At 45.4% G+C, this 14552-nt stretch overlaps 1 protein-coding gene across 1 annotated transcript in view; it reads right to left on the bottom strand.

The window, feature by feature from the left end:
- Positions 1-14552, bottom strand: part of NUDCD1 (NudC domain containing 1) — a 1696974-nt gene that overhangs the window by 531280 nt on the left and 1151142 nt on the right. Inside the window, exon 7 of the mRNA XM_044065757.1 lies at positions 5316-5457. Coding sequence (XP_043921692.1) covers positions 5316-5457 — 142 coding nt within the window. The remainder of the gene's footprint in view (positions 1-5315; positions 5458-14552) is intronic.

The raw sequence follows: 14552 nt of genomic DNA, 5'->3' as shown, positions 1-14552 counted from the left end.
GAAAACTGGCAACTGAATGGTTTGATTCAAATTTGCTTCAGTGGCTACCTTGGACATCAAAGAGGGATTAGTCCCAAAAGCCACTTTGTCTTTGAAAAATCATGTATGAAGGCTTGATTGAGAGAGCCTGCAACTCAGAACCTTGTCTTGCTGATGTCATAGCCACCAAAAAGGTGGTCTCACAAGACAAAAACTTAATGTCGCAAGTTGCAGCAAGCTCAAAAGAACTTTGAGTAAGAGACTGCATCACAAAGGAAAGGTTCCAAGGAGGAGAGGCATCTTTGATATGGAGCTGTAGCAGGAAGACACCTTTCAAAAAGGCCTTACAAAGGTGAGAAGAAAAAATAGGTTCCTTTCAGCTTAATAGTGGAGAAACTGGCTCCATCCTGAAAGAGAAAAGACAAGAATAATAAGATGTCTGGAATGGGAGCCAAAAAGGGATCCAGATTCCACTGGTTGGCTCAGATAGAAAATCATTTTCATTTACTATGATAAACCTTTCTGGTGGAGGCCTTCTGAGAGGCCAGAATGATGTCACTGACTGGAGAGGCAAGTCTGGACTAGTTTAGGATTATGGGAAGTAGATAAACCACGCAGTCAGACAAAGTGTCTGAAGGTTTGGGATCAGAAGATGAGAGGGGTGAGATTTCAGATCTGGAAGGGGATCCAGTACCCAAGGGGAGTACTTCAGATGAGACCTGAGGAGGGGGAACCACACCTGCCGAGGCCAGAAGGGGACAATGAGGATCAAGGGAGCCTTGAGATGATGAGCTTTCTGAAGCACTCTGGGAATGAGTGGTATAGAAGGGTAAGCATAAAGGAGACCCAGAGGCTAATCATGAACTAGAGCATCCCTGGGGGTCTCCCCAGTTAGGGGGATCAGGGCGAAGTACTTGCTGCATTTGTGACTGACAGGGGAAGCAAACAGATCACAACTCAGCTGACCCCAGTGAATGAAGATGTCTTTCACCACTGAGGGATTCAGTGACCACTCGTGAGGACTCAAGATACTCTCATGGCCTCGTGACAAAGCAGATAAGAATGTGTGCCCCCTTGTCTGCTGATGTACCACACAACAGCCATGTTGTCTGTATGCACTGCCAGAGGAAAGCAGTCCTGAAAGGCTTGCAACTTAAGAACTCCCTCACCTCAAGTACATTTATGTGCAGTTTGCTCTCTGCAGGGGACCATGCCTTGGACTGTCTTTCCCTGACAATGCCCCCCCCCCCTCAGTAGTGAAGCGTCTGTGATCACAGTGGCACTGGGAAGAGGAGGAGAAAAGAGTCTGCCCATGAGGAGATCGCCGGGAGACTGAATCCACCAAAGAAGATGACACCTGCACATTGGAGTGAGGCAGATGGAAGCTGTCATTGGGTGAGGCAGAGAAGACCATTGGACTGCTAGAGTCCACTGTAGCACCCTCATATAAAACCTTGCTAATGGCAACAGCACCAGATAGATTGCCACCTCAATTTACCCCATGCCCTGAGAATTAAGTGGACCTGAGGACGAGACAGATCTAGGAGACACTGAACATGGGACTGAATTAGTTGCACATGCCTGGGAGGTAAACATTGCAAACTCTGACACAATGTCTAGCTGGATGCAGATAAACTCCCAAGTTCTGGGTTGGAATCAGATTGGACTTGGGTAGATTTACAGTAATTTCTAGCTGGTCGAACAGGTGAAGAAGGTACTGAGTGGCTGCGACCAGTCGATGCATTGTGGGAGCTGTGAGGAGCCAATCATTGAGGCAAGGAAACACCTGGAATCCCTGCAGTCTCAGGTGAGCTACCACCACTACCATGCACTTGGTGAACACCTGATTGGCTGTGGTGAGACCAACGAGCAGGGTCCTGAACTGGTAATGGCCGGCTCCTACACAAAAGCAGAGATATCTCCGGGTGCGCCTGTCTATTTTTATACGACAGTACACATCCTGGAGATTCACAGAGCTCATGCACTTGTCCTTGTGCAGAAGGGGCACTATGGACTGTACAGTGACCATCTGGAAGTTCGACTTCTTTAACTGAGAAATTTAACTCACTTAAGTCCAGGATTGGACGTAGGTCCCCTGTTTTCTTTGGCACCAAAAAGAAGTGAGAGCAAGTTCTGGATACTCTTTGTCCTGGTGAGACCTCTTGGATGGCTCTCTTCTGAAGAAGCTTGAGCACTTCATGCTGAGCTAACTCCCTCTGACAGGGTGGTGCATTGAAGAGATGGTTACTGACTAGAAGGGGAAGTGGGAAATAATGTTTAGCACCCACCGATCTCTTGTTATGTTTGCCCAACCCAAAGGGTGCAGAGACAAATGCCCCCCACTACCTCCAGGGCAGGACAGTCATGCAACAGATCAGGAGCACTGGAAGGACTTCTCAAAGAAAGGATCCTTGGAGCCCTGACTATGCAGACCCCCTCTGCCTCTAGGGCGGCATCTACAATTGAACCCTCTCCCTCGATCTTTAGAAGAAGGTTCATCCTGAGCCTCCTGAAAAGAAGACTGCAACTTTCGGAACCACAATTTCTTGATCCCTCGTTGTGTCTCAGAAAAGGACAACTGAGGGATATAAAATTTGATTCCCAGAGCTGACAAGGTCTTCCCTTCCTGCTCACTGTGGGTCATGATGTCTTTGACTGATGGACCAAAGAAAGTGGCTCCATCAATGGGGGCACTGGTGAAGGATGCTTTAAAAGACTCTGAATCCCAGCATAGACGCAGTCAGGCAAAATGCCAAATAGTGATGCTTGTGCCGGCTGCTCGAGAGGTGCATTCTGCAGCATTGGAAATCAACCTCATCAAGGAATTAGTGAGGGACACAAGAATGGATAGCTTGGGAGACACTTTTTCAAGTCCTTGGCAGACATCAACTCGGAAAGGGAAGTGGTGAGTTCCCTTAACCAAATCCCTTTGGAGGTGGGTGAAGTGTTCCAAGTAATTAAGCACCCACAGACCAAATGTAATTGAGGCGAAAACCCGCTTTCCAAGTCGGTCAGTCGTCTGGGATTCTCGATTGGGGGGAATGGACAGACATACTCTGCTTCGCCAACTTCTTTTTAGTGGCAGCAGCTAGCATGATAGCATTGACTGCCCCCCCCCCCCCTTTTGACCAGACCTGTCTAGCTGTGGGATGACTTAAGAATTGGTTGGGAAGATCATCCACCCTTCAATTTGAGGAACTCCAAGATGTCTCCAAAGAAGATATCTTCGGGTGGAGATCTGGAGGACCTGTCCCCTTCATTTAGGTCTGTATCCTCGGTGAGAAACTCCATTGGAGAGTCTAGGTGCCTCCTCTTGCATGTCCTCTTCCAGGGCACATCCTCTGAAGGGAGCTTAGGGGAGAACTCGGAAGAGTGGGGAACCCCAAGTGGGGTAACTCCCCCTTGAAGGCCGGTTCGGGAAGGCTGACCAGAAGCAGGTTGAGAAGGCTTAGCTCTCAAAGATGAGGTGGGCTGGGAAGGGCCCTGGAGAGCAGGGGAGGTAGCTCCAGCAGTTGAGAAGGTCCTCTCTACTACCCGGAAGGCTGAAGGGCTGGACGATGCCCCCCTCCCCATTCCCAGCAGACAAGACCAAATGAGAAGAGGGAGCAGAGCGTGCCACCACATCAAGACACCCAGACAATACAGGCCCAAACCGTTGAGAGCCAAAGCACCAAGGGGCAGAGACTGGCCTGAAAAAACTGAACCAGAACCCTCCCACAAGAACTCCAGAGCGGCTGTTCGGGTTCAGGATCCAGTCTGCTCCGAGGGAGGAAGAGCAGAGCAGGTCAGGGAATTGGACAGGGTAGAGATAAAGTTGGTTCTTGGAGTCCTCATTGCCTCCTCACCTCACACCAGGCCCTGAAAGTCCAAACCCACCTGGGTCGGATGAGGAGATTGAAAGGTAGGGGCAGGGGAAGCACCATGGGCCAGGTGGGCAGGGGACACAAGAAGCCCCAACTCAATTTGAGCCTTGAGGAAAGACCTCATCATCTTGTCCATGTCGGATAGGAGCAAGCTCCTGGAAGACACAGAAGAGGCTCATGACCTTGCTGAGGACGAATGTCTAGACCCAGAGGACTTCCTGTACCTCTCAGAAGAATGGCCTCTGCACCTAGGAGCTGTAAGATGTTGCTCCAGGCCAAAACCCAATGGAGAGTCCCCAATCAAGATAAGATCTGATACGGGTCTCAGATCTGTCCACTTTGGATCTGAGGGCAACTGAGGATCCGAGCATTTGGAACACGAACATCTCAGATCCGTCGAGGTCAGATCTGTGGCATGTCCAGTGTGGGCTGGATCTGAAGGCCTCTATCCACAGGCCTTGGATCCAGGAGTAGACTCCTGTGACCTCAGATCCGAGCCGAGGCTGGAGCTGGATCCGAGGAGCTAGGATCCGACAGCCTAGGCTTCTTAGAAGAAAAGATCCAGAGATGGAGGGAGCCTTTCTCTAGTGGTTCCGGCTTGGTTGGAGACTAGTGCACCAAAGGACCCCCCCCCCCCCCCGAGCTATCTCTTTCAAAAGTAGCTTATTACTGTGCTCGACCAAGGCCCTGGGGTCGAATGTGGCACAAATGCCACATACAACATCCAGGTGGTCGGCGCCCAAACAATAGAAGTGCTCTTCATGCGAATCGGAAATAGGCATCTTCTGACCACACAAGGAGCACCTCTTAAACCATGCTGGCTTGTCAGACATGAGGGCTGAATATAGCAGACCAAACACAAAAGCCAAAACGCAACCGAAACGTTAACCAGAAGCCAAACTGCAGTTGAAAGCCAGCAATAAGCCCACAACAATAACCAATACAATTAAAATTCAAAAGCATGAACAAGAAACTAATCTAAGCCTAAGTCAAGAAAAATGGCACCAAAAAGGCTGACAGTAAGAAAAAAGTTAAAAAGGGAAGGGAGGCTAAGAAAATACAAAAAAAAAACTATAAGCTCAGAACTCTAAAGATACAATAAGTAAGTTTAAAAGCTATAAAGGCAAAAAAGAAATGTGAAAACAAGCACTTATCACACAGAAGGAGGTGAGCCAAAGGAATCACATCCGTAGTGGTGAAGTGGCAAATGAGATCTGAGGGGTTAGAGGGCAGTAAGGGATTATAGGAGTGGGAGGAGCTCGAGCCTAGGATCTGTCCAAGAAGTTGCTGGCTCTGATCCGATGTCAGATTCTACGACCCAGAAGTTAGGAAGAGTGACATGGATAACATCAGATCAAATTTCTTAAGGCATTGGCAGTCACTGTGACATCATTTTAATGTCTTTTTTCAAACTACAGTTGAGATAATATTTGCAAACTAAACATGTTTGGTATACAATCAATGAATACAAACCAGTTCTGCAGAAGTGAGATGCATCAAATGTTCATTTATTTCAGCAGCCTGAGTGGGGTCCATAATGAACTGGCCTTTTTTGTCACCAGGAATTAGCTCTGGCCACATGGAGTCATCTTTTTTTAATAATGAAATCTCAATGCTGGAAAAACAAAACAGGGAAACACATTACACAATGTAATTTTCAAAACTGATACCACTGTGTAAAATAAACTATACAACACACTGTAGTGTTCATTCACTTGAGCAACTAAACCAGTAAATCAATGGGACATCTTAAAAGAGCAGCTATCTTTCCTGTGTAACATTTATAACTTTTAAACAAAAATGTTATACATTCTAGCATTCACATGGCGATTAAGATATTCTGCAAACCTGCAAAAGGAGAGATAAGACAGTATCTTCAATGTGAATGCATATATATATATATATATATATATATATATATATATATATATATATATATATATATATATATATATATATACACACACACACACACACACACACACACACACACACATATATATATATATATAGAGAGAGAGAGAGAGACACCTTTTTTTTTTAAACAACTAGTTAGGAAAAAGGAGAAACCTTAACTGCCTAAGCCAACAAACTAGCAGCTAACACTATGCTTGGTCTTAACTAAAAGGTCAAAAAGGATGCTAAACATAGAAAGAGAGAGAAAATTCTCTCACAGTAGGAAAAGGAGTAGCTTTAACCCAAAATGATACGGCATGCTGAATCGAGAGCTCCTTCGCATGTCTGTTGCCTTCAAGCAGCAGACGAGATTTGAGCAACTAAGGTGGAGTCCAAGGAATTATGGGTAGGGGAGGAGTCGGTGTTCTGAATCTGAAGAAGCTTCGAAGTCGGTCCCAAGGTCAGATTCTGTTGGATCAGACAACTCATATGTTTAAAAAGGACCAAAATAGACTACATTGGATCAAATGCTTTTGCAGAAGGGCAACCCCCCTGCATCCCAATACCCCCTGCAACTTAAATGTACCAATTTTGAGATTGTAATACAGTACAGAAAAGGAAAAACTTACCCTCTGTTAGCAATTCAGGCACACAAATGGTTTTATTGCACAACAAAACAGGAACTGACTAAACCAAGCTAACAATTCCCATTTCAGCAGGTAAAACACTTCAACAAATGTGTCAAGACCACTTAAATTGTGGCTACTGAGTACAGAGTAGCTAAAGAACATAAACTGATCACACTATCACAGCACAGAGACAGAATTGGAAAGTATGTATGTCACAAAAATATTAGAAAAGGTACACTGCAACAGATGGGAATCACATAGTTTCATTAAGACCATTACAATTCCCTGCTCACTGCAGCCAATTGTGCTGCCCCTTTGCTAACATACAATGACCTTGAAGATGCCTGCATATTTAGTGTGTGTGTGGGGGGTACAGGGTCCCCCAACCCCCCACATGGAGATAACATTTAAATACTTTTACTGTTATGAGTCTGTGGAGCTACACTCTCAATCTGCCTTGCAATAAATGCCTAAATTCTCTTGAGAGAACCAGCCTAACAATGTAAGGGACAGACAGCAGTCTATAGGCGCACTATCCAAACATAAGACCTCAGCCACTACTGCATGGTCAAAAATGCAATGCAATTTTGAGAAAGCTGCCAAACAGACTACTATGCAAGGAAATATGATCTTTTATTTATGGCAGGGAGATGCATGAATACACTGTAATTTTTTTCTTGATGGTTTAAAAATTCTAGGCTAGAGCAGACAGCAAACTTTGTGGCTGTAAGCTAAGACATAGAATGAACTTTGCATTTCTTTTTGTAAGGCTTAAGAAAGATGACTTGCTTCTAAATTGCGGGAGGGAGCTGTAAACTGATCTATGTGTTTAAAGTAATGAGGTAAAATGGTTCTGTAGATAGCTCTAAGGAAAGACTACTGTGTGATGTGCAGCCTTATTTTCCACATCTCCACAACCATGTTCCTGCTTACTCCAGTAGCTCTTGAATGTACACCCCTTACAATAATACTTACAAAGCTCCTGTATTCTTACTTCACTCATTCTTACTAGTGATAACTACACCACTGTACCAAGAAAATATGCTCACTTTAAACTGAGTAAATTTCACGTACTTACCTATTCATATCTTCACATCCACCAGCTGTAATTCCTGCTTACTTTTAAAATCTTACTTAATAGTTTTGTCATAAAGTAGCAATAAACATGCTTTGGGTTTCTTTGGCTTCCCACAGCTGGGCTCTCCCCTTCCACAAGATCCACAGATAGTAACAGCAGAAGTTTGAATGATAATTGATGCAGTAGCCTTAACAATATGGGTTATATCCTGCCAAGGATGTAACAGCTGACCAGTTTCCAAAGCTTCAAGGCACCTTCCACGTGCCCAAACTGTCAGGCAGCTCAAGCTGAGCAGATTAAAAGACAACAATGGGTGTGAAGCCCTTAAGAGCTTTCCTGCCAGCACTGAGACAGGGAGGCTCAGCCCCAAAAGGACAATGCCAGGAACAACAAAAAAAATAAATGTCCACACCCTGGAATAAAAAACACACCAAAATGAGGGGGAACAAGGGAGGGAGAGGCTACTGCAGCAGTGATCATTTGAACATTTACTTATGTTAAGTTTTATTTACACAACTACACTATGTTCATCACATTGATCACTGCTGCAGTACCCTTAGCTATATGGGAAGCGTACCTTAGCTAACTACATTAGGGAGGTGGAAGAAGAGTCCAGCCTTAGCAAAGCTTGACCTGGACCTAGAGAAGAAATCCAGCTTATATGGGTTTTTAAAATTATGTACACGGGACCAAATAGCAGTTTCTAGAATATTTCTAGAAACCAACCATTTCCAAAAAGCTAAAGATGTAGGTAGAGTGGGCCTTGACCCTGCTTGGAATAGTTTTGTTATGGTGAGTATAACAAAAGGTGAGAGCCTTAGACAACCATTTGGAAATAGTTTGTTTTGACACAGGTTGTCCTTTCTTCTCACATTCACAAGAAATTAACAACTGATCCCGAAATTCTGAAATATTTAGTCTTGTCAAAATAGTACCAGAGTTGTCAGTGGACATCCAAGGTTTTCCTTTTTCCCTAATTTTTAAGTTCAGGAAAGAAAATGAGGAGATGGACAGTTTGGCTTAATGTAAACTCTGATACCACTTTAAGCATAAAAAAAAAAAGAAGTTATGTCTTACCATAACGTTCCATCTGTGTTGTTGATGATCTTCAGCCATTCATCACCGATGGGTTTTGGTTCCGAGCCCTTGGAACTGAGTCGGGCTTATACCAAGCTCACGCCAGCCAAAAACTCTCGAGCTAAGTTTTACTCACAATCACCTTCTCCCTGTTACCTCAGATTGAGTTTGCACTAATAAGTAAAGCAGAGCCGGTCTCCAAGCACAAACCTTAATCCAGGAAATGGACCCAAATATCCCCCAGGAGCCTCTAGGAGGGGGAAGGAGGGTGGGACGTGATGAATGGATGAAGATCAGCAACACAGATGGAACGTTATGGTAAAGAGATAACTTCTTTATCTGATGTTGTTAATCTTCATTCCATTCATCACTGATGGGACAGAGTCCCCAGCTACTTTATATCCAGGGGTGGCCCTATGGAAGAACATTCCTGAGCACCATTTTGCTTTTCAGCTTAAGAGTTTTCTTCACAACTAGAGGAATCAGAGGAATAGGAGGATAAGCATAAAGCAGTCCTGTGGGCCAATCGTGGATAAGCACGCCCCTCTGGGACTCCCTCTGCAGGGGAATTAGGGCGAAGTAGTTGCTGCATTTGTGGTTGGATGGGGAGACGAACAGTTCACAGCAAGGCTGGAACCAATGGCTGAAGATCTTTGCCACTAAGATGGAGTTGAGGGACCACTTGTGAGACAGGAGAATGCATCTGCTCAATTAGACTGCGATCACGTTGGAGTTCCCTGGGATATGCATTGCTATCAGAAAGCGGTTGGAGCTATCGCTCATTGCCAAACTCTCATGGCCTCTCGACATAGGGGATAGGACTTGGTTCTTCCTTGTTTGTTTATGTACCAAACTACTGACATGTTGTCTGATTGGACAGCAATTGTTCCCGAAGGAAAGGCAGACTGAAATGCTTGCAATGCCAAAAGCACTGTCCTCGGTTCTAGAACATTTATATGCAGATTGGCCTCTAAATCGGACCATGTGCCTTGGACAGTCATTCCCTGAAAATGACCCCCCCCCCCCAAATCAGGGAAGCGTCCATGGTCACAATGGCGCTGGGTTGAGGGGAATGGAAGGATCGGCTCCAAAGTTCTGTGTCTGGCTGCATCCACCAAGAAAGATCTAGTTTGCATCGATTTGTAATTTGAATCTGGGAGGACAACGGGTATTGATTCAGATACCACTGGGTTAACAGAAGCCACTGTTAGAGTCTCATATGAAGCCTCGCTAGGGGTACTATTGATATAGATGCTGCCATTGACCCTAACAGCTGCAGGACCTGTTGAGCCAGAAGCAAGTCAAGGCAGAGTATCACTCAGAGCTGGATCCTTAGTCTTTGAAGCTTGAGATCTGCGAGAGAGATTAAGCAACAGCGGGTATTGAATGGCACCCCTATAAATTCCAAAGTTTGGGTTGGAGTTAGATTGGACTTTTCCCAGTTTATGGAGATTCCCAGATGATGCGCCAAAGAGAGGGTGTAGTGCTAGGTTGTTACCAGTAGATGCTTGGTGGGAGCGGTGAGGAGCCAATTATCCAGATACAGAAACTCCCAGAATCCTTGTAGTCATAAGTGAGCTGTCATTGTTGCCATGCATTTGGTGAACACTCTAGGGGCTGTAGAGAGTCCGAAGGGCAGGGCACAGAATTGATAATGATTGGCTCACAGATGGAAGCGAAGGAACCTTCTGGAATGTTCAGCCATCTTGATGTGGTAATACGCATCCCGAAGATCTGTCAAGCACATCCAATCACCTTCCTCCAGAAAGGGGAGAATGGACTGAACCATGACCATCTGGAATTTTGTCTGTCTGACAAACTTGTTTAAGCAGCTGAGGTCCAAAACTGGCCTCCAGTCTCCTGTCTTTTTTGGCACCAAAAAAAAACCTTGAGTAAAATCTGGATCCGATCTGGTCTGGTGGGACTTTCTGGATGACTATTTTTAAGTACAAATTTTCTACTTATAGAGAAGCTTCTTTCCTTAGACTGGGTGAAACGTTTGGGATTTGTTTCAGTGGTTTTGGGTAGGAGTCGAATGGGATTTGGTAACCTCTAAACATTATCTTCTGCACCCAAGAATCTGTGGTAACTGATATCCAGGCTTTGGGGTGCAGAGAAAGATGTCCCCCGACTGCTTCAAGATGAAAGCAATTAAGCTGCTCTTCAGGAGCGCTGATTGGGCTTGTCCAGAGAAAGAATATCTGGAAAACTGATTAAGTGGACCCACTCTGCCTCTGTAAGGGCATCTTCCAGAAGAGTTGCCCCCTCTGCCTCTGGGGGTGAACTCGCCACATGTGTCATATAAAGGACCCTGAGACTTTTTGTGCCACAATTTCCCAATTCTCTGGTTCCTGGAAAAGGGACGCTGAGGAGTGGAGAAACGTACACCAACCACAGACAGGGTTTTACCATCCTGCTCACACCTGCCTAGCATGTCCTTCAACTTTAAGGCCAAACAGGGAAGACACTTCCACTGGAGTGTTAAGGAAGGAAGACTTAAAAGGATCCATGAAGTCACACAGGCGCATCCAGGCATGATGTCTCACAACTACACCTGAACCCGCAGCTCTAGCCACACCTTTGGTTGCATGTGAAATTAGCCTCATGAACAAATTAGAAATTAATTCCAGGGTAGCTAGCTGCGAGGCTGTCTTGTCATTAACCTCGTCCGACATCTGTCCTGATAGAGTACCAGAGAGTTCGGAGATGAGGTCTCTCTGGAGTCTGAAGCAAATACTCCCTTCCCCAATCTGTCCACCGCTTGGGACTCCCTGTTAGGTGGGTGAACAGTATGGCTCTCCTCACTACCATAGCATCTACTGGTAAACCTTTTGAACAATGTGGATGTTCTTCAGGAGGAGAGAGGATCTTGTCTGGTCTCCTGGGGATTGCTTCAACAGTGTCAGGGTTCTTCCCGGCGCTCTGCACCACAAGCTGAACCATCTCGTCTGCAAGCGGAGTCACCCAAGTAGGTAGATGGTTGAGCACGAAAAGCCTGCAGAAAAACAGATTCCTCTGAGGAAGCATTTTTGGGCTTCCAATCACCCCTCTGTTTCAAGATCTCAAGGATGTCTCCGACAGACATATTCAGGGGGTGATCATGGGGGACCCTTCCCCTTCATAGTAATCCGCATCCTCGGTGAGGGACTCCTCACAGGAGCCCCATGCTTCCTCTTACATGATTTCTTCCTAGAAACCTCCTCAGTGGCACCGTGCAACAGGGTCTCCTGCCGCTTCCATGCTCGATCCGGGATGGTGGCCTGTGACAGCTGCACCTCAGGGGGAGGACATGGAGGTTGCGATGCAAAAGACTTGCCTACAGAGGTAAGAGCCCTCTCCATCGCCTGGAAGGCAGGGCTGCCCAAAGAGGGATGGGAGCCCGGAAACGAGTAAGACAACCACAGAACCGGGGACACACCCTGCTCCATTGAGCCCGCTCCCAGGAATAGAGCCTCAAGCTGGATCGGTATCGACAGGAATCCTGGCATCGTGGACGGCACCATAAAAAGGTCAGCATCAAACTTGGAACCGAAGAGCCTGCAGTCCAATCCTGGGACTGAGGAAGACCCGGTTCCAAGGAAACCGAAGGCCAAAGGGTCGGCTCTGGGGCCAAAGTGAGATCCACTATTGGCACCAAATGCAAGGAGGACGAAGGAGGAGAGTAAAATGGAGTCCGTGAAGCAGAAATCCCAAGTCCTAGGAAGGATTGGGTTTCTGAAATCAGAAGAGATCCCCCTGGCAGTCAGCAGCTGGTCCACCAGATGCACCACATCGAGTTCGGAGAGGCTGCTGGTGAATCTAGTGGATATTCCCGAAAGGGACTCTGGATGCTCTAAGAAGGGACTATAAGCCTGTCCTAAGAAGGGGCCCACAGACGGGGAATATATATCAGGTCCATGCATGCACGTCTAACGGCACCACCATCTCCAATTTTGAGAAGATAGGGGCAGTAGTGTTCATCTGAGCTAGAGGAACCGTAAGAAGGCTCGGAGCCATAATCGGGATTGAGGTCAAAATTTTAGTATCAGCCACAATCGGTGCCATAGACATTGTCGATGCAGACTAAGTCAGCGCCAATGCAATTGACATAGATGGTGCCGAAATCGGTGCCATAGACGAAGACTTGTGGTCTGGAGCAGAAAGTTTTGGAAGTTTTGGTGGTCTTTCCTTCTCACCAGAGGGTGTGGAGGGAACGGAATGTGGGCTCTTTTTCTCTTTTCTAGGAGGGGGTGAACCCTCCAACGCAGAGAGAGCTTCTGAAAAAGGTGATTTAAGAAAGCCCTTCAAAATCAGTTTATTTGTATGCTCATTCAAGGTATGTGAACTAAAACCTTGACAAAAGGAGCAAGGCAGTTGTACCGAGAGATGAGGCACTCCCAAACAATAAACACAATCATTATGAGAGTCACTATTCAGCATTTTCCTCATACACTTCAGGCATTGGTTGAAGCCTGAAGTGCCCTTTTTATCAGACATGTTAACACCAACAAAAACAATACAATACCATAAAAAACAGATTACAACAACCAAAAAACAATATCACAACTACAGCTAGTTAGAGATCACAGCAGAAAATACAAACAATGGTATAGGGAGATTACCACAGCGGGTAAAGAGAAGGGAGTGTACCAGCGATGGAATAAAGATTACCAACAGGTAGTTGACAGGAAAGTTGGAAAAGAGGGTAAGAGACTTAGTGATAAACAGGTACAGGAAAATATAAGCGAAGTAAAGTAACACAGTTTCCGATAACACTTATCTATTCAGAAGTATCAAAATATCAAAGACTTAGCTGACAGCTGTCTTGAATGTGGCTTTACGGCAATGCGGCAAATGAGATCTGAGGTAACAGGGATAAGGGGATTTTGGGTAAAACTTAGTTTGCGAGTTTTGGGCTGGCGCGAGCTTGGTATATGGCTGACTTGGTTCCGAAGGGTCGGGACCGAAACCCATCGGTGAAGAATGGAATGAAGATTGATGTCATCAGATTAATTAATTCTCAAAGGAACCCTATCCCTATGGAAAATAAGATACAGTTGACTTACCACACGAGCTTGCAATTCAAACACCCTTCTTGCAGAAGTCAGATTAATCAGTAAAATTGTTTTCCATGTTAAGACCCTCAAGTCAATCAGAACAGCTGATTCATATGGTGCACGTTACCTTCTTTAACACAAAATTAAAATCCCAAGGGGGGCCACCAGTTTTCTTGCAGGCCTCTTATGCAAATCCCTTTCAGGAACACTTTGTTGCGAGACTGCATTGAAAGATGAGGATCCATGGGCAGACACGCTGAAATGGCCAATAAATGAACCCTGACAGAGGAATATGAAAGACCATAAGACAGTAACCCGCACAAATATTGTAAAAAAACAGAGAACAACTAGCCCTGAATGGGTGCTAGTTGTGTTGCTGGCACCAACTACAAACTTGTATCTCTTCTTAAACTGTTCAAGTGAAGTCTGAAGCATCTGTGATGACTAACTGCTTTGGAGTAGGGAGGGAAAAGGGCAGACCTGGATTTATGGATATCTGTTGTCTTCAACAAAAGATTTCTCTTCTGACACATCCCAGCACTGGAATTTGAAAAAAATAAAGAGTGTTGATGCTGAGATCAAAGAGATTTCAGATACCAAGATATCTTGCTCTTGTGGTGTCTTGCCAGGAGTAGCATGAGAATCACAGATGCCATGAGACCCAAAACCTGAAGTATTCCCTCATAGTGAGTCTAGTCTGGTTAGAAAACCTTAGAAATAGATCTAAATAAGGATCTATTTCTTTTCCTGTGGAAAAAAAGCGCTCTTTGAACTCAGATGTCTAGCTGCCACCACAAGAACACAATCCTGTGTGAAGAAAGACTTTTGAATGTTCTCTTGGAATCACAGCTTGTATAAGAGTTCATTCAACCCAAGAGAAAGATTCCTGACACTTTGAAAAAGACTGCAATGAAAAGCAATTCATCTATATATGGAAACATGTGTACACCCTGTAGCCTGCAATGAGCTATAACTGCAGACAGACACTTTGTGA

Source organism: Protopterus annectens, chromosome 3.part0 (assembly GCF_019279795.1).
Source record: "Protopterus annectens isolate FY-2018-M chromosome 3.part0, PAN1.0, whole genome shotgun sequence".
NCBI lineage: Eukaryota > Metazoa > Chordata > Ceratodontiformes > Protopteridae > Protopterus > Protopterus annectens.
Note: the sequence above shows the minus strand (reverse complement) of the source record. Positions and strands in the feature narration are given on the sequence as shown.